Source organism: Ptychodera flava, chromosome 22 (genome assembly GCF_041260155.1).
Source record: "Ptychodera flava strain L36383 chromosome 22, AS_Pfla_20210202, whole genome shotgun sequence".
Lineage (NCBI taxonomy): Eukaryota > Metazoa > Hemichordata > Enteropneusta > Ptychoderidae > Ptychodera > Ptychodera flava.
The window spans coordinates 9,439,221-9,459,797 of record NC_091949.1 but is presented as its reverse complement, the minus strand read 5'-3'; the positions used below and the strand labels follow the sequence as shown (position 1 = coordinate 9,459,797).

Here is a 20,577-nt window from a genome sequence, read left to right as displayed (position 1 = left end):
TAAGTGTGATATTTTGAAATTATGATGAAATCTGCAATTTTTATTTTTGGGGGCAATTGTTGCCATTTTTGGTCAGAATATTTTATTCTCAAAAAACTACTCATCAGATAGCTTTGGTTGACATGTTCTTAGGGATGATCGGATGTGATATATTCAAAGTATGATGAAATCTTCAATTTTGTATTTTTGCAGCTTATTTTAGCCACTTTTTTCTGGCCACTGCATTGAGTTATCAAAGATTTCCACCTTCTTCATCAACATGTGTCAAAAATAGTTATTCTCTACATAAACACAGCGGAGCTATATCGGCCGCTAGGTCGCTTGTTTATTTTACACCCCATTGCAAGGACGTTTATCTCTCATATACACATCTTGTAATTTAGTCACACAACTAATTATGCTAATCCGTGGGCTTATCACGGGTTGGTCAACATTGCAAAGATAGAGATTTTAATGAAAAAGTAACCTTTCCTATCTTTCGCGATGTTGACCAACCCCTAAAACCCCTGATAAGTCCACGGATTTGCATAATTAGTTGTGTTGACTAACTAATTACAACATAGGAGATAGTGAAATATAGTCACTTTGGAACGGTCTTTTTGAAACAGTTGCGACGTTTCGATCCGACTACAACGGAGCTTGATCACGCAATGATGTTATTCAGCGTTAATATGTCTCTGTAACTGGCGGAATAATATGTACGTAAATTGATGGTAATTGATATCCTTGGTCTCTATTCATGATTGGCCTCCGTTGTTTTATGTAGATGGCTTCTTTTACTTTACCTTTCAACCAGTCCTGTTCCCTGGCTAGGACCTCGGTATTATGCCAGGAAACGCTATGACCAGTGGCGTTGCAGTGCTCCCCAATTCCAGTAGTCTTTTCCCTGTTGGTGTGTTCTTTAAAGCGGACACACAATGGACGTTTTGACTCTCCAATGTATGTGTGACTACTGTCCTGGTCACAAGTGATGTGGTATATTGTACCACATAGTTTTTCCTTCAGTGTTTTGTCTTTGGGATGCACCAGGATACTGCGCATGGTATTGCTAGGTTGGTGGTACAAGTTAACGCCATATGACTGGAATACTCTGAACAGCTGTTCCGATAACCCACTTAGGTATGGTAGGCCAACTGAGATGCGGGTAGCTGGATTGCCATCACGGTTTATATTTGAATTCTTAGCTGGAGTTCTGTTCTCATTAGTAGGTATGTCAAGTGTCCGCTCCTCGTAACCATTGGCTCTCAGAGCGTCATGGATATGTTGCAGTTCAGCTCTTTTATCGTCAGATGTAATGACGTACTGGAGTGCGCGGTTGGTCAGCGTGCAGACCACAGATCTCTTGTGGATCAGGGGATGATGGGACTGAAAGTTCAAATATTGGTCGATGTGGGTTGATTTTCTGTATATCGTAATTTTGGTGGAAGTGTCATCATTTACATTAATACAGAGGTCGAGGAAAGGAAGTTTGTGGTCTGATTCCGGCTCTATGGTGAATTGAATATGTGGATCTATGATGTTTATATGTTGTGTCAGTAAGTCTACAGCTGTTTCTTCTGTGTTAACAAATGTGTCGTCCACGTATCGCAGCCACAATGATGGAGGGTAGGGAGCTGTAGAGATAGCACGGTCTTCAAAATACTCCATATATAAATTCGCTACAATAGGCGACACAGGTGACCCCATGGCAGCTCCATGGGTTTGTTGGTAGAATGTCCCATCGTACACAAAATACGTGGTTTTCAGACAGAACTCCAATAGCTTGATTATTTGTTCTACGGTGAGTTCTGATCTGTCGGCGAGGGCGTTGTCTGCCTCCTTCTTGTTTTTAGTAACTTCTAGTGCTTGTTCGACTGGGACACTAGTGAACAAGGCCGTGACATCATAAGAAACCAGTTTTTGACCGGGTGAAATTCGTAGATCTTGTAGTTTGTCCACCAGTTCTTTACTATTTTTAACACTGTGTACTGTGTTGCCGACAAGTGGTGTAAGGATTTTGGCTAGGTGGCGGGCAACGTTGTAGGTAATGCTGCCACAGGTGGACACAATGGGTCGGAGTGGTGCATTTTGTTTGTGTATTTTTGGTGTTCCGTATAGTTTGGGTGCTTCTTCAGAACCGGGATACAATTGCCAGTAAAGTTTGTCGCTAATGTTTCCTTCTTTCCTTATGTCTCTCAAGATGTTTACTAATCCGGTCTTGTATTTGGAAGTGGGGTCTTTCTTCAGTGTCTTATAGGTGTTATTATCAGACAATAGTGTATTGATTTTTCTTTTATAGTCAGCTATGTTCATTAACACTGTTGCCCTGCCTTTGTCAGCTGGTAGTACAATGATGGACTCGTCTTTACGTAAGGTTTGCAAGGCTTGACGCTCTTCTTTCGTGATGTTAGATTTGGGTATTTTAGCCCGCTTTACAACTCGTACCACTTCACCTCTTAACTCAGCCGCTTTGGTTTCTGAGAGTTTACTACATGCTGACTCTGTACCAGCGATGATCTCAGCAACTGGCACCTTGGTTAGTGTTATCGCAAAAACGTCCATGGTGTGCCTGCTTTAAAGAACACACCAACAGGGAAAAGACTACTGGAATTGGGGAGCACTGCAACGCCACTGGTCCGCCAGTTACAGAGACATATTAACGCTGAATAACATCATTGCGTGATCAAGCTCCGTTGTAGTCGGATCGAAACGTCGCAACTGTTTCAAAAAGACCGTTCCAAAGTGACTATATTTCACTATCTCCTTTGACTCTTGGAACCATGAACAATATATTTTCCATGAATTACAACATGTGTATATGAGAGATATACGTCCTTGTCATGGGGTGTAAAGTAAATGAAGAGTCACAGAGGCTAGGTAAGGCTATATAACCATTTATTTTATTTACTCCGATCAGTCAAAGCATGATGAAAAGGAGAGAAAATCATAGAGAAAACGGTGAGAAAAACTCAGTAATAGTTTTTGGGCCGCCTGTGCTCGTACTGAACAAAGGCAGTCGAAGTAATGCAGATGACAAAAAGTGGTGCCGCTGATTAAGTGAAGTGGCTCAATGAGGTCTTAATAAGGTACTGATGAAATATTACTCCAAAATGTTACTTTTGTAATGTTCGCCATGCATTTGTTTATCATTTGTTCAGTGATATAGCCAATTTGGTTTTGCTATCAAAATGGTATACGTCTCCCTATTAAGTTTCCACGCTAATTGAGGGACCTATTTTTGCATGGGTAACAGTTTTTACCACGATATGCTCTCATCCAATCGGAATTGCGCACTGGAATGACCGATATACTACAACGTTTATTCTAGGACGGACTTAGTAATGACACATGGGTGTAATTCCAAGCGAATTATGACTTACATACTCACTCTTTTTTCAATAGAACTTTTCCGTTCTGTATTCTTTAGATGTTGATATCAAGTTCCTAATGAGTGTCAAACAAGCCCGATGTGCTTTTTTGAAGGAAGATATTGGTATATGGGATGATGAAGGTTGCCAGGTAATTAATAAATTCGCTACTGTGTATTGTAATACAACTAGGTACATTAATGCTGAATGGCCGTTCACATTGAATGAGATGGGTCTTGTGGTAGTACTACATCAAGAAATAAGTTTTCAAGTTGATTCTTACTTTGCTCCAGGAATTGCAATACTTTTTAACAGTCCAGAACAAATTTTTTGGTCAGAAAAACAAATCGCCTCATATGTGCCAATATTGTTATTTGAAATGGCCGCTATTCTTCGTTTGTGCTCTATAGAAAGGAGAACTTTCGATTTTTTAAGATATGTTACTTTGAAAACCAGAACTTTTTCTTACGTGCTTTCAAGAGGCGCTTTCTACCTTAAGGGCGTAAAACATGAAAAATGATAACCGTAAATTGCAACAAAGACAGAAACGATTAAATTCTCCTTGTTGGTTGATAAGAACTGTGATAGGAATTATGTCTTTTCAATGGTTAGGTGTCAAAGGACTCAAACATCACCCATACCGTGTGCCTGTGCAATCATCTGAGTACGTTCACGATCACCAACTAACAACGTGTAGACCGGTACATCCATGTCTATGTACTGAACGGCCAACGCTAACGTTAATCATTGACAACAGGTCACCACTACTTCGTTCGTAAAGCTCCTTGAATCTGTCGTCAGGATTCTGTAACTGTAGCCATGGATGTTAAAAATAGAAGGATACAGGACACTCCTTTGATCCTTTGTTCAAGGGATAGTTGCCGCCAATTCGTTATCTCGTAATCCCGTAACGGGATTAGCGTGTTATTTTATTCATAGCGTGCCTTCGGGTTGTCGTCGGTAAACGTCGAGTCTTTCTGTGCATTACCACAGACAGCATAAAAATAGCGTCTTTCGTGCCAGTAATGTTGTTGTCGCAATACTACGACCTTAATATGTGGCTCATCGAGGAGGAAACAATCCACTACATAGCTCCTGGCTCACCTTCTGTCTCACGTAAACACAGTAGAACAAGAACTGCGCATGTGTAATAACCTTTCCCCTTCTTGAATAATACCTCAACCCGAGCAGAATGGTGACGCGACGCAATGAACTTCGGCGAAAAAATCACCAGGTAATTTTCGGCCAGGTACTCAGATCGCCAAACATGACCAGACACGAAAGTCTTTATATACGACTTTAGTTTTGGCGTAACAGTTCTATCAGCAGTGTCTTTGAACGTCTGGAAACGTGACTTCAAACGGGTGAACCATGGCATGAACGACGAACGCATTTGCACGCAATCCTATCGGGACGAACTATCGGCGTACCGCAAATATAGCCCAACTTTAGAATACGATAACTTCAACGTCCTGGCGAACCAGTACTTAGGACAAACTTTTTTTAAGAGTTCATACCTTGAACCTCCAAATTAAGAAAAAACCAGACTCTGTGGTCAGATTCTTTGTAAGTGAGAGTAATTTTACAATCAGAGGACTTTATCCAAGTCGCTTCAAATTTGGCAACAATAATTTAATGTACACGATATTATGAGTGAAGTGGGTGGTTGTGTCTCAGCCGTTCCGATCGCGACAACCATGCCACAGCTTCAAAGACCAACGTAGACAAAGATATAACAATAGGTGTGAAAGGGATTATAGGGCTGTCCAGTACCCTTCTATTTTTACATCCATGCTGTAGCATAATAATGAGTTCATTATAAAATCTTAGAAAGCTGGTCAGAAAGACGTATTTTACCTTTAAATTCACGATTCCACAAAATTTACGGACCACGCATTAGTACATAACGTATTGCTGAATTCTGTGTTGGGTACGTCTGATACTAAATTTTATCAATATTTACTTATAAAGCCATCAAATTCGTAACATATCGGATTAATACTGCATATTGTGAACCAGTGAACCAGACCACATGCAAATGAGATTATTGATATGCGAATTTAATAAACAAAGTCTCAAAGCTCTAAGCGGACATACTGGTGGTAATGTCTCTACGAGTAGTAAACACCGATGAGCCTATGTTATTTTAAAGATGATTCGGGCTGAATGATTGCTTTCAACATTTTTGTATTAAACTCGTTAAAAACTCTGTTGTGTTCGCTATTTAGTCAAACTTAATGAGTGGGATTTAATCAAATTAATTTTATTGTTTTGTAACACTTACTATTATATATTGCATCATACTTTAGTTAATCTTCATATATGGTTGTCACTGACTGGGAAGTGCACACACCACTTCATTTTGAAATGATATGGCCGCCCATTGGTCAAATAATACACGCTGCTTGAGCGCGGAGACTCAGAGGACAATGAACATTTATCGAACGGAAATATACATTTCGCTCTCGCAACAACGGTAAAGTGTTTGAGAACATGCCAATGCACACTGGTGTTCTCGTGCGAACCCAGCGTACCAGGAACGTGAACATTATGTTATCATGATACATTAAAGTGTAAATAAATTAAACCACCCGCTTACTGTCAAACAGCTGCTACTGCTACACCAAATTCTACTAATCTGTTTATGCATGAATCGAAATAAATAATTTCAAAATTTAAAGTCATTTTTACAATGTGTAAAGATTTAGCATCTGATAGGTAGCTTTACTTTTAAGCTTTTTTTGTCGTGCATAATGTTTATTCATTACAGTAATGTATGCACTTTACAATTTTTAAAAACATATGCTATTAAAATTTGAATCTCACTTTATCAATGATTATGGATTCCCAAAAATACTTAAAATACTTTATTCCTATATCAGTGCTTAACAAAAATTAACAATTTGTTAATTCTTGTTAAGCGTTGACATATTGTTTGGAATTACTTTAAGTATTTTAGGAATTTACAGTGCTTGGGACATTTTACGGATAGGACTCTTTTTTGAATCAGGTTACGGTCGGATGATGAAAATCATCACGTTTGATTATTATTGAATATATATTAAGCACCACAGAATGCTATCATTAGGATTTTTGTCACTACGTTTGTGTACTGGGAAACCAAAAAACATGTATACTTGTTACTTTTGTGAATGTTTTCAAGTTGATATCTTTTGCTATTAAACGATTCTGAAAAAGGGGTAACAGCCTTGAAAAGATCATTGTCTGGGATTTGAAGGTGAAAGAACAAGCGCTCTTACTGTGGTGACATTATTGGTTTCTCAATAGGTAGATATTAGTGCAATTATAAGAATTTTATGTACTTAATATTTCACTTTACATCGAATGACAACAAAAGGCTGTTGTTACAATTATGCACTGAATTACTTGCTGAGATATAATTTTAAATTAGTCGTACAAGATGTGACTACTGCACCACTGCTGTAGTAGTTTCCATTTACAAATTACTCTTGCAAACATTAATTCGGAGCTGTAGATTTATTGATTGATTGATTCATTCATTATTTAACTCATATATTATGTCATTCATTCATTCATTCACAAGTGTCATCGTTATAAAGATCGTTGTTGAAGACTGCACTTGGCAGAAGCATAAGGCAAAGTCACTGAATATATTAAATGCATAAATACGTTTATGTTTTAGAGAGATATGATTCGCACTTTGAAAATTGATGTTCATTCATAATTAAACTGCTCTTTGACCCCTAAGTCAGCGTCTACAAACATTATCAGTTTTCAGTGTGTGCCTAGGCAATTCTATTGGTTGGTTGGTTGTTTCTGAGGAGTGTTTATCCTGTTTTCCTGTACTTAATAGTCACCTCAAGCACTACTAGATGCCATTTTCCTGCATCCATTTCACTAGGTTAATTAAATTTATTTAATGACAAGCATTTAAGTGACGGATGTTTAGAATGCCCATCATTATTGGGGGGAGGGCAAAAGTCATCGACAGTCACAGCAAGAAGCAATATGTCTATAAGTACAAATGTAACCCTCATTCCCTCGCCTGAGGGGCGACAAACTGATGATGAGAAGAGCCAAGAGAAAGAGGTTTAGGAAGAAACTACGTATACAGACCAGCATACACAGCAATATTTGAAAAATTCACCCCTACCATTTTTATTAATTCTCAGACTGCTTAAACTGTTCACTGTTCTCGGGATGTTCAAGCTGACCAAGTCTTTGGTAATTTTGTTTATGATGTGATGGGGATGGGGTTGGTATGGGTCTGGTATGGTGGGATGGCGTTCTCGTTGTAGTTGTGTATCAGCAAAGTTGTCAGTTATAAAATGACAGTCACCTGTTCTTTACTTGAGTTTCTCTGTCGCAGCGATGACCTTTTCTCCCGTTCCTCCATAAAGTTATAGTTGATATGAAAGATTCCTTGCCCCCCAACACCCTCATCTCACTATTATCAGATACCGAATCTTTGAGTTTCAATCTTTCACAAACAGTTTTGATCCCAATTTCGACGCATATTTCTGATGACGATTGTCTTCGTAGTTTCCGGTCAGTTTTGAATATCGTTAAGATGCTACGTTCTATGTGGGGTCATTGTGTCTCTGTCTTTTCATGGATAACTTGAAAAATCACAGTACATGCTTACCTTTGAATAAGCTCACACTGAACAGAGGGATGTCAGAATCATGGCCTGACACCATAAAGTGAAGTGCTCGTGCTAGACAAGGTGAACAAGAGAAAGAAAAACGCTTAGAACGAAGTGAACTGTGACACCCGTCATTTCAATTATTCGTTAAATGATATTGTTGATCTCTTGGGTTTTATTGCCCGTTTGAAACAGTTAAATATAGCAATAGGCCGCTGAATATTTTTTTCATATTTACCATCATCAAATCTATTACTGTCTTGAATCTTTCAGTTTCAGATTAGCAGCGAATTGCATTAAACTCAGCTGAAGAAATGATGAAGCGTTAATATTTGCTTGTGTTTTGCTGATCCTGTTAGTTGTTTATGTCCACTTTATATCTTATATCGACAGGCAAGCGAGTACGCGAGTACAAATGTTACACGATGAATAGCACTCAAACGCGTGAAAGTTTAGAAATATCGCAAAGGCTTCATTAGACGCTCTCACAAATACGCAGCTCTGATTTTCTACCATGTGATGGCGCGCCCTCAACGGTCTTCCAAGAAAGCTTGGCTGGCAGCCAGCCGGGGCAACACTTAGCGAATCTTTGCTGAGCCGGCTCGGTAAGCTTAGCTTGACTATAGTCAACTGAATACGCTTACATGGTCTAAGTTCGTGTTGTTTTCGAGGGGCCGTGAGATAGTTTATAGCAGTGAGTACGAGGCATTCATTGTACAGTTTGTTTGTTGCATTACGACATCAATTTCTAAAGTTTTCCCAGTCACTCGTACAAACATGGACCCTCGAGATTTCTCGAGGGTCTATGGTACACATAAGCAAACAGCGATCGGTGGTTCCTCTTTGCAAAAGTGGGGTGCATATAGTTGCATAGACAGTACAAACATATTCTAGCCTTTTATTCTATGTTTGGATATATATCGCGTACATTCTTCAACACAGATTATATGGCAGTTAAATAGCTGACTGAGCAGCAATGGGAATCAGTGATCGCTTTCTTGAACACAGCGCAGCCAATGATAAATGACCATCCCGTAGCGCGACACGTTTTCCTGCTAAGGGAGCATTAGTTTTTTACGGGTGGGGGGGGGAATTTGAGCGACAAATGAAATGTAAAAAGCGACCCCCCTCCAAATCAAATTTTTAAATTTGACCCCCCTATTGCCCTGGGCTGAAAAATTAGGCCCTTCAAAAGTGTTTACAAGGAAAAGAGTTACCCAACCCTTGAATTTTCATGCAAAAAATCAGCGACCCTCCCCCCGATGTCACAGTCCGTATCAATAATAATTTAATTGAATTATAATTTCCCATTTGACCTTTGGACTTTCAAAGAATCCTTTTTGAACTTTATAAGTAATCACTGGGTAAAATTACAATATCTTATTGGTTTTTCAGATCTGCTCTTTCAAATATAATATTCTTGTCACGTACATTTATATCAATCGTCAAACTTTTTTAAAGCACTGATTTTAATAGCTAGTTTTGTATTGTAAAAAAAATATTCAAAGTTTCCTCACATACCACTGTGTATAGAGAATCAACATTTTTGGTGAAATTGAAAATCAAATTTCTTGCACACACATGAACTTGTAATCGTCCTAGTCTAATCAAGTACACTAATATCAATAATCAAGAGTACATAAATACACAGCTAGTTTTGTATTTAAAAGAAATTATCCATAGCTTCTCATAGACTACTCATGGCTTATATACGGAGGACCAAGCAACATTTCGTTGAAATTCCAAAGTCAAAGATTTTCCACAACTGAATACAAACCTTTGAAAAATTAAACCCCCTTCCAATCATTGATTGTAAAATTTGACCTCCCCCAAAAACGGTTTCGTAAAAGTCAACCCCCTGATTTCCACCGCCCTCCCCCCCCCCTCTTGTAACATTCCAACTTTTCCCCACACAGAAACTGGGCAGTTTGGATTATTCATACCTATCTTAATCCTACTGTTCGTAATGTTTATGTCGTAAACACATCTATCGCACACTTTTAACACCTTTCCCGGGTTCTTGAACCTGGTTGGTCAAAATTGGCTGTTCTGGCCTTTTGATCACCCCTCTTAAATTGCTTGGATAGTTGACTTGGAAAACAATTAAAATTAAAAGTTCCATTAGCAATTAAGCCAAACACCGGAAAACACAGAAAACATGGCTCATTACGCGTTCTCAGTAGGTGAAAAAGTTGAGGCCTTCGATGACTGTTACTGGTGGACAAAGGGTGCAGTGAATAGCCAAACACACAAAATCAAACACAAACACCAATAGCCAAACACACAAAATCAAACACAAACACAGAGAACGAAAAAATAGTGTAGGTGATGTGTGCAGCCGCTTTCCCTTTATTACATTCCTAATCTTCCTTGGAACTGAACACGAACTCCACGAATTCATTACACTAATCAACAAAATGCATCCCACTTTCAAATTTTCATATGAAAGTTCCTCACACGAAATAACATATCTTGACCTAGTCGTTTACAAAGGTCAACGATACAACAAGAAAAACATACTAGACACCAGAACACACACAAAACCAACAGATACATTCCAGTTCCTATATAGAAAATCATGTCATCCAAAATCAACCTTCAAGGGCCTAATCAAAGGCGAAACATTAAGGTACATGAGGACATGTAACAATGAAGAAGACTTCAACAACAAAGTCAAAACGTTTAATGAAAAGCTATTACTGCGAGAATATCCACAACAAGAAATATCAAACATCAATGCGGAAACAAATTACGCTATACGAAGAACACATTTAAATCACAAACAAACGCACAACAACAACAACACAAATAAATTGATATTTGCTACCAAATATAGTCCACACATCAAAACAAAAGACATCAAACAAGCACTCCTGAAAAACTGGGAAGAAATAGAAAAAGACCAAACACTAAATAATTTATTAACGATGAAACCGATCATCGCTTACAAAAGAAATCCAAACATTGGCGACACACTCATAAATGCACAAGTACACAATCTTAGAGAAACGACCGAACAAAATGCAACAAAACAAACGGACCCAAACATAAGTATTCTAGCCTCCTTGCTAGACGAACAAAACACTGACAATAATTAAACGGAACAGTGAAACATAAATCTAAGGAGAGCAATCTCGAAAGAAAAGCGACTGAGGAAGAAACCACACACTGGTTTCGAAACGTAGCGTCAAAGGATCACCCTGTCATTCGACAGCCAGATTACGGCTACGTCTCGCCATGGCTTATATCTACACCAATAGCCAAACACACAAAATCAAACACAAACACAGAGAACGAAAAAATAGTGTAGGTAATGTGTGCAGCCGCTTTCCCTTTATTACAATTCAGTTTAGGCTACCCTCGGCTTTTCCAGCAACCGCGAGTTACTGGTAGTGGTAGCCTGCGGTAACTTATGCACTCAAATACGATCACGGACGTACCACGCACGTACAAATACCACGATAGTAAGCTTACGATGTTGTGTGGGCCTGTGTGCATGTTTTATTCACAGCGTTACCGACGAACATATCACTGCACACGGGCACGAGCTTTAATAGGCGGCTTCAAATTGTCCCTTTCCAATGAACGTTAGTGTTGTATTTGTATTACATGTGTGGAACCAACTAATTTGCCATGCTTTGTAAAGAGTAAGTGACATGTGTGGAACCAACAAATTTGTCCGCATGCTTTGTAAAGAGTAATTTTAATTCATTGCTCTTGTGTAGGGGGTTGTCAACCTGATGTAATCGCAAATCCTCATATTTCCATCTGATATAAGTATGTACGTAAACAAGAAAAGTAAACTCATGAATTTTAATAGACGTGGTGGCTATGATCAATTTCAGCCAGATTGGACACTGCCACCACGTCTAAGTCTGTGTGGGGAAAAGTTGTCATGAAAAAAAACTAATGCTCCCTAAGTAACAACTTACCATGGGAAATCTCAATATGACGTAATTCCAGTGTTTAATTTAGTCAAGGTATTCCTCAGTGTACCATATCCTTAACGTTGTCAGTCAAACAGTGCATAAAAGAAAAAGTACAACTTTGAAATACAACTACCGTGACTCGTGTCGCTGTCAATTAAAATGAATTGCTAATGTACATTGTATAATTTGTTTATTAAATTGCAGTGTCATTTACAAAGTTTTTGGAGCCCCTTGTACAAATAAGCAAACGGCAATTGATTTCTCCTTTATGGGTACATGAGGGTGCACATAGTCGCATAGACAGTACAAACGCCTTGTGCACCAACCCTTTATTCTGCGTTGATATACAAATCGATCGCAAGCGCCCTTCCATACGTACTCTTTATTTGGCTGTTCAATCAGTGGAACCAATCGAACAAACTTGTGCATTTGCCTTTTGCTAATATTCTGGAGAGAAGTAAAGGATGCATTAAATAAAAATTGTTATCACACATTTAAACTTAGAATGTGTTTCCACAGAAAAAATTAACCAATCAATTCATGAATCAAGATTCTAATCACGTTCAATTGACGTGCATTGAAGTGCTGATGTTGCTTAGGAAAAACACTAAACAAACAAAGCAAACAAAGACAAAATATCGACAAGCCTAGACGACCTACGTAAAGTTGTCGGGAGTAGACTTACCTGAAAAACTAATCTCAAAAACAATACCGACTTATTTGATCTTCAATTGCCTCTAAAAAGCATCGTTAATGGCAAAGTTAAATTCCTATAAATTGTTAAACACGGTGTACTTTGATCAGTGCACGTTGTAGCTCAGTGTCTTCAATTCTGAAGTCAGTCTTACACACTATCATTATATTGAATGATATGCTTGATAAATGCTACTGATGTTCATGAAGCAATGAATATAAAAAATGCATTTCCTGAACCTCGACTAAGTGACTGTATTTGCGGACAACGCTTATAAAAATTGGCATGTTTGTCGAACTATTACATTTCCTTGCTGTACAGCACCTTGTAGGTGACTCTGTAAGTGTATGTTCATACAGTCAGGATGGTCATATTCTAATATTACTGCTGACTGCGCTGATCTCAAAATAAGATCAGTAATGCGCATTGCTGTTGACGGATGTGTCTGTCGAGCAATCTAAAATACGTTTCATTTGAGATCAAAGGAAGCCCTTTCACATGCAATCAACGTTGAAAACAACCTAGACGGTGACCTAGCATAGACTCTAACTGATCGATTATTGAGTAAAGCTGTTCTAGATGACTGAGCCAAAAGGTTTCTGTAAACCTCCTGCATTCCAATCCACCCCAGTTGTGAAATGAAGGCAAGGCACGCTACTCTGAGTCTAACAACTTCTCTACGAGCAACCACTAAGGAACGAAATGGCAAAATTGATATTGATATACTGCAACAATGTTTTTGATTACTGAGAGAGCAGTTATTTAATTTTTCTCGTGACTCAATCGAAAGTATCGCTGAAGAAAGTGGGAAAACTGAAAGTTTTCCTCAAATTTTCCCTTTAGGAATCTGGAATGAAACCATGGGTCATTTAGTACCGGAGGATCAAATAAAAATTTGGCTGACTTCAGAAAGAAATTGTGACAATGATCCTCTCAGTTTGATATCCATTTTTCTCCTTAGGAATAAATTTTGATTAAATATTTATTGAGTAAGAACACTCGACGAGCTCTTTAGCAATTCATCGTGTGATGCTTTTAAGCCAATCAAATGTATAGATATCGCTTCCTTGCTATTTTATGTAGCTGCAAATGTCTCCAATGAGTGACTTTTCTGTAACAAAGCATACGTATACATAAGCTTATGATTGCAAAATATAACTGTACCTCTTCCAAATTTAACATTTTGTATTAATCGCTGCAAACCAAAAAAATACTGAAGTGTAGTAAAATATAATGATAATTATGTGCTGGAAATGATAATGATTAAGCCTTACACAACAAATTATACCCTGAACACTCTAAGTTATCTACGTCACGTGTGTTGAAATTCAAAGCCAAATACTGTTGACGAACACCAGTCTGTTAAGTGTTAATTTACTTTGTCTAAGTCAAAATCGATGTGCAGTACATCCGAGAAAGAAAAAAAAACAATATTCCACTCAGACAAGAAGATAGAACGCAAACGATATCTCCAAGAATTATTGTTGTTAACTGAGTTGGCAAGGTTCAAGGGAAAATCAAGTCGTCTACGGAGTAACAAGAGTGTCAAAAAAATGGACAGATTATTTTTTATCACGGACGTGGATCAAGCTATTGTTTTGGCTATAAATATTTTATCGACGTAGTATTGTGCAATGCTTTTTACATTTATGGGATTGTGGTTTGCGGGTATAAAATTATTTTCTAAGCAAATATGACATCTATCATAATCGGAGTTTGCTTCAGTCTTGCTACACCAAGCAATAGTTTCTCAAACCTAGCGATCTTTGAACTTAAATATGTCTGTATATGAGCGACTTCTCTGTAACATGGTATGTAGAAGCTTATGATACAAAAATAGATAATTGCGCTTGTGTTGGAACTTAATAATGCTGTTAAATCATGACTTCAATAAAAAGACAAATTGCGAAATATCAGATGCCGATGGACATTAGCCGAGAACATCTTACTACTAAATTGAAAGTGACATTCTCTTGCACAAAAGATCGATATCATACAAAACAACCCAAAGCCATTGCTACTCATATATGAAGGAACACCAAGATAAGAGTAATACCACTATCACATCCAGGCATTTTGTAAGTGTTGGCGTCATCTTAATGCAGTATGGTATAGTATAGCGCTTTTAATGGACAACGCGTGCAGGCTCCCGACTCTTTTCTTTAGGGAATATGATGCACTATCTTTGTCACTGAAGAGTTGTTACAGTCTTAACCTGCTGAGTCATAAACATACTTTGTTTTAATTTAGGTAGAATGTGCTTCGGGGAAAATATTCGGACTCTTAGACACTTAAAATAATATTTGAAGATCATTGAGTAACTCAAATCTTTATCGTGGTTTATTTCTGTGAAAATCGTTGAAATGAATTTTCCTTAACAAAGGGGGAGCGGCCATTCTGACTCTCTGAAAATTTTGGGTAATTAGTTAATCTTGTATCAATATTAAACTTGCATTATGGACCTTGATTTTAATCATTCATTTGGAAAGTGAGTTAAGTTTCTTTTCGGAAAGTTTGAGAAAAAGTTTAAGCCTTTCAAGTTCGAGGCGCCTGGCACCTTAACAGACTGGAGACATGATTTGCAGAAAATGGCCTTGTTTTATCGCGACTATCAATAAACTTAAGCGTAATTGTACGTCAGAGACTCCTCTGTAAGGCAGTGTGTAGAAGCTTATGATAAAAATATATATGACTTCGTTTGTTTATGAAGTTCATAATTTTTTCATTCTTTTTGACGGTAAAACAAGCTCATAGTACATTGCTTTAGAGCGGATGGCGCTTTGCGGGTTCCAGCCTCATGGAATCTGATGTACTTCGTTGTCTTATCAACCCGGGTACAGGGTTTGATGTATTTTGGAGAAAACATAACATTCAATTAATTAGAGTTTAGAACCTTTGTAGAATGATGTGCGAATAACGATTACTGATGATATACTTCAAGATGAACGCTGTTCAATCGTGTATGCTTAGAGTATCACAGTTGAATTTAGTTAAAGTGGATTCAGAACTCCAATAAACCACGACTAGAGCATATCTGATTCTTTGGACGTGTGCACTAACTAGTCGGTGTCAGATTGCAGGTATAGCATCGCGATTGGGAGTATTTGTGGACTTTTAAAAAACAATTTAAAGTCCATATTAAAAGTTTGAATAGATGTATAGTATTACTGTATCTCAGTACATGCATAGCAAATTCTCTCATTGCTTTTGCCATCATTGACTACCATGATCATTATTGCCGCGTCAGTTTGTTATTACTAGTGGAACTCAATTACGATGTCGAGAGACTAGTGTACCTGTTCTGAGGTTGCTGGTGACTTTTGCAAGCCTGTGAAATGCGTCTTCTCGCATTTTAACATACTTTTTCAAGTCATTATTTTACAATAGCCGGACAACACTTCTGTATGTCGTCAGGATCAAAACAGTAAATTCGTTGCCGGGACTGTCAGTCGTTGATTGATGTAAGTCAACGATATTCTGTATCTTCCACTCGATGGTTGTATTTGCATTGCCTGGGCACTGCTTAATAAGTTTTACATATCATTAACGGATCTTAATTTATCCGTCCATTTCTCTCACTTGACCCCAATACACATTTCGATTTGTTTTCTGCGTCTATTTCGAGAATCCACTCGTGAAAATGTTTGACCAAAAAACAATTGAACTTTATATTTGACCTGAATTCAATGGCTTTACAGATTCACACGCACTATGATACCACAGGGTCTGGAGAGCAATATTCGTCTAGAAGTTATGAATATGATCAATAAATGTCTTGCATTAAACTTTTTTTTTCATTATACCAGCCTTACCTGTGACTAGTGTGTGCCTATTCCTAGCTATCCGTGTATAGTGTTTCAAAGAAAACAGTCCATATCTATTAATTGTCCTCCCTATTCCCCTTCATTGTTCTGCCGATCACCGACGCGGAGGCTTATCGCCCTGACCAAATACCTCGTTAGCAGCTCATAAGGTAGTAGCGTATGAGCTGCTAATGAGGTATTTGGTCAGGGCGATAAGCCCCCGCGTCGGTGATCGGCAGAACAAATTAATGAAGGGGATTAGGGAGGGCAATTAACAGATATAGATTGTTTTCTTTGAAATACTATACACAGATAGCTAGAGTAAAGTAATAGGCACACACTAGACACAGGTAAGGCTTGTATAATGAAAAAAAAGTTTAATACAAGACATTTATTGATCATATTCATAGAATATTGCTCGCCAGACCCTGTGATATACTTGACATGATTGCATGTATAACATTATGGGATACGCAGTGGATACTATTCTCGGCTTCACTTTACAATTTTCCAAGCACATGATATTACTTCACAGTTGTCTTTACTGGCGACCCATGTATATTTTCTTCTGCGGATTTGATTTTGCTGTATGTACCGGTAATTTTTGTTTTTATCTGTGCTCTGCTGTTTGTGTATGCCATATTGAGTTTTCACTATAGGACATGACTATGTTGAGATTATGTTGTTGTTTTTTTATTACAGATAAGATTGGACATAGTAGCACAATGCAACTTCCATTATTGCGCTTTCAAGATTGAAAATTTAGATTAATTTCTGTAATATTTGAAAGTAAATAAGTAAATTTGAAAGTTCAGCAAAGTTCAGCAAATTTGTAAGTTACCAGAAGGTTTAACATCATTCTATTGTTCGAATTTCGCCAAAGTAAAATCCGTCAGTAACTCATACTAGGACGATTCGCAAAAGGTATTACTGGCACATAATAAAAGAATGTTATTTCTTTCGAGCTCGACCCTAATCCTGCTTCCATGTGAAGAAGTTCAATGAGAAAATAAATAAACAAATTGAGAGTTGACGTTAATGCGAATGTACCGATAGTAACGGCGCCAAATGCACTCAATTTGATTACCTTGATAAAACATTTTTACTCTCTTGTTGCCCCTAGCAAGTTTTGGGGTTTTTTGGTCTGACGCTCTCTTTTTCTTACACCTTGGATAAAGTTTCTCAGTAAGTGACATCTATCGTCTTTTAACTTACGTTGTAGACATTAAAATAACATTTTGCACCGATGGATTTCAATGCTTGAATCAATTTTATCTTTCCATTAAACACTGGAAAAGGAAAACTAAATACAGAAGCGTCCTCGTGTTCTAGCTTTGAAGGTAGCTCTGTGACCGATGACCGTCAAATAACCAAAGTGTGTAATCGTCAGTTCGCATAGTGTCTATCTCACTTCTTTCAACGCCCTCTCTTTAGCGACATCACGAGTTGGAAATTGAGAGGAAGCAAGGAAATCCATGACGACATGAAACCAGTCAACGTTCCCCCACTACACACATGTATGCACATTGCTTTTGCCAAAGGAATGCTCGAACTACACAATAGACCCTTGAATCAAGATGTAATTTTTTGCGTGCCAGAGTAAAATAAATAATTGTCCTTTCAGGCTGTCGGTTCCTCATCCTAACCTTCTCATTGATAGCAAAGTAGCATTTTTTATTCTTTTCCGGACAATTCTATTTTCTATTCAACTTATGGCCTTCAAATGCAACATTCTATTTTAGTAATCGTACTTAATACGTCAATGTGTTTTTTGTGTTACGAGGCGAACGCAGAGCGGTGAGCTTTAATGAAATCCAACGCCTTAATGGGTTGTCTTGGTCTGTATGACATGCGCCAGAGGCAAGGAATTTTCAATGTCGAAGTGAAACACTCCACCTCAACCCATTACACATTGACATTACACAATAACGAGTAATTGTAAAAGAAGGTCGGTTACTCAATCACACTCGTGTAAGATAATGCTTAAGATTCACAGACTTTGAAATTATCTCACACTGACGTCATCATTTTCCGAGCGGCCGATGGAGTGTGAGGAAAACTATATGCTCGTCTTCGTGGCAATAGAGATTAAGGAACAAAGGTGTTCTCTCTCTCTCTCTCTCTCTCTCTCTCTCTCTCTCTCTCTCTCTCTCTCTCTCTCTCTCTCTCTCCACCATTTATCATAGAATCACATTGTTCATGTTAAGGACATTACCCCGTAACTTCACTTTTGCTATATAAAATGTTACAGGTTGTTATATACCAGAAAGCTGTAGATAATAGCCACTGTAATCCGTAGAAAAGTTAAATTTTGCATGATTATGTATACTAGATAACAAAACTGCACTTTGCTGGATTTGATTTAAGGAGGCGTCCCTACCTTTCAATTGCTGCTCAAGGACTCCGAATAAATTGTGCACCACAGCTGAAGACAGAACTTATTTTTTAAAACTGTACATGCGAAAAATCGTGACAAAATGGCTACCAGGCAGCAATATTGCATCACATTGTGAAACCAAATGAGACGTATATGTATGATATAGGTCAATGTCCTTATACCAACTTTGAATAAAATCGGTTGAGTAATGTCTGAGTTATGGCTCCGGTAATAAAAGAAATCGTAATAAAATGGCAACCATGCAGTCATATTTGTATTGTGAAATCAACTGACGTGGATATGCATGACAAAGGTCAATGTCCTTGTACAAACTTTGAATAAAATAGGTTGAGACGTGTCTGTGTTTTGGCTCTGGAAATGAAAATATCGTAACAACATGGCTACCATGCAACCATATTGGATAGTATCACAAAACATATCGACTTGCATGTGCATGACATGAGGAGTAATCCTTTTACCAAGTTTGAATGAAATCGCTCCAGGCATCTCCGAGAAATTTGCGTGAATGGAGGGACGGACGCACACACGCACTCACGCATGGACGTGACCAAACCTATAAGTTTACGCGGACGGTGTCCGTGGGGATTGAAACCGTCATGGTGATCATTTTAATTTATCATAAAACTAAGTCTGAATTTTACAGTAATCTACACATGCTAACAAAAAGTAAGGTAATATGGTTGAAGATAGGGGATCCAAAACTGTCGTAACGCTGATAGATTTTCCGCAACATTATTAGCTATTCGATGTTACAGTATCTTGTGTCTCAGACATGCTGATCGACTCTAACAATTCCCTTCGAGGAAATCAAAGTACAGTCAGTAGTATAACTGTGAGACGGTATTCTATAATCACTCAGCCCGAAGATTTTAATTCAGCCTATAGTTTCAGATAGGCTTTTCATAAAATCATGCTCACAAATTTGCCAAATCCACGCTAATTCACTATGAACACTAATACGAAAGAGGAATAGACTCATGGGACATTAATTAATACCGACTTTTGCAGAAAGTAAATAAGATGTGGACATTTGCTTTCAGAAAACTTACTGATTTGTTTGCCTGATTGATTTACAGGTTGTTAAAACCTCAAAGGTGTCTCTGGCCTCAAGGATGTCCCAGTGCTAAATGTGAAGTAAGATAGGGTTATTCTCCAGTTTGACAATTCATAAGTAGACCTCAGTATTATCGATATATGGCATCATGGGTCTTGTCATAATCGGTGCATTCAGTATTGATATACAGCCAGTCACAGAAATTCATTAAATATGCAAATGAACTTATAATGTGTAAGACACACACATCAAACATTTTGCATACTACAACCACAGAACAATTTGAGTACCAGTATGGTTACAAGATTGGTTGAGCAATTCTTCTGATGGAGATATAGCCTAAGGCGCAAATTGCATGACCTCTGGTTTTCAGTTGTGACTTGAACAAAGTCTTTCTTTGGACAGACGGACAGACGGACGGACACACATAAACGGACAGATACCGTAGCTACTTTTGACAATTTTGGGGTCTCCAGTCACCGTTGTCCACAAATAGTGGCCTAAACAAAGATTTCGAATTTTCAAGGTCATTCCTCTGACCCTCAGGCTGAAAAGAATGACAGCTCCCTTGCAACAATTTTGCCTCCGTATCGCATGCCACTGGGGCTTGCAGGGGCCACCCCAGATATTTGCAGAGATAACTGTTTTCACTAACCTCATAAAATTCTGAGAGACTGTGTTCAATGCCCTGCCTCCCAAATCCAATAGACTGTAAACCAAATAAC

The 20,577-nt window shown here is 38.1% G+C and overlaps 2 protein-coding genes across 2 annotated transcripts in view; one reads left to right on the top strand and one right to left on the bottom strand.

The window, feature by feature from the left end:
• LOC139123342 (polycystin-1-like protein 2) overlaps nucleotides 1–4,560 on the top strand; it is a 30,990-nt gene extending 26,430 nt beyond the window's left edge. Inside the window, exons 7-8 of the mRNA XM_070689496.1 lie at nucleotides 3,407–3,498; nucleotides 3,960–4,560. Coding sequence (XP_070545597.1) covers nucleotides 3,407–3,498; nucleotides 3,960–4,034 — 167 coding nt within the window. The 3' untranslated portion in view covers nucleotides 4,035–4,560. The remainder of the gene's footprint in view (nucleotides 1–3,406; nucleotides 3,499–3,959) is intronic.
• A 2,802-nt stretch (nucleotides 4,561–7,362) lies between these two features.
• The window catches only part of LOC139123341 (RYamide receptor-like), a 32,080-nt gene continuing 18,865 nt past the window's right edge, over nucleotides 7,363–20,577 (bottom strand). The window contains exon 3 of the mRNA XM_070689495.1: nucleotides 7,363–7,389. Coding sequence (XP_070545596.1) covers nucleotides 7,363–7,389 — 27 coding nt within the window. The remainder of the gene's footprint in view (nucleotides 7,390–20,577) is intronic.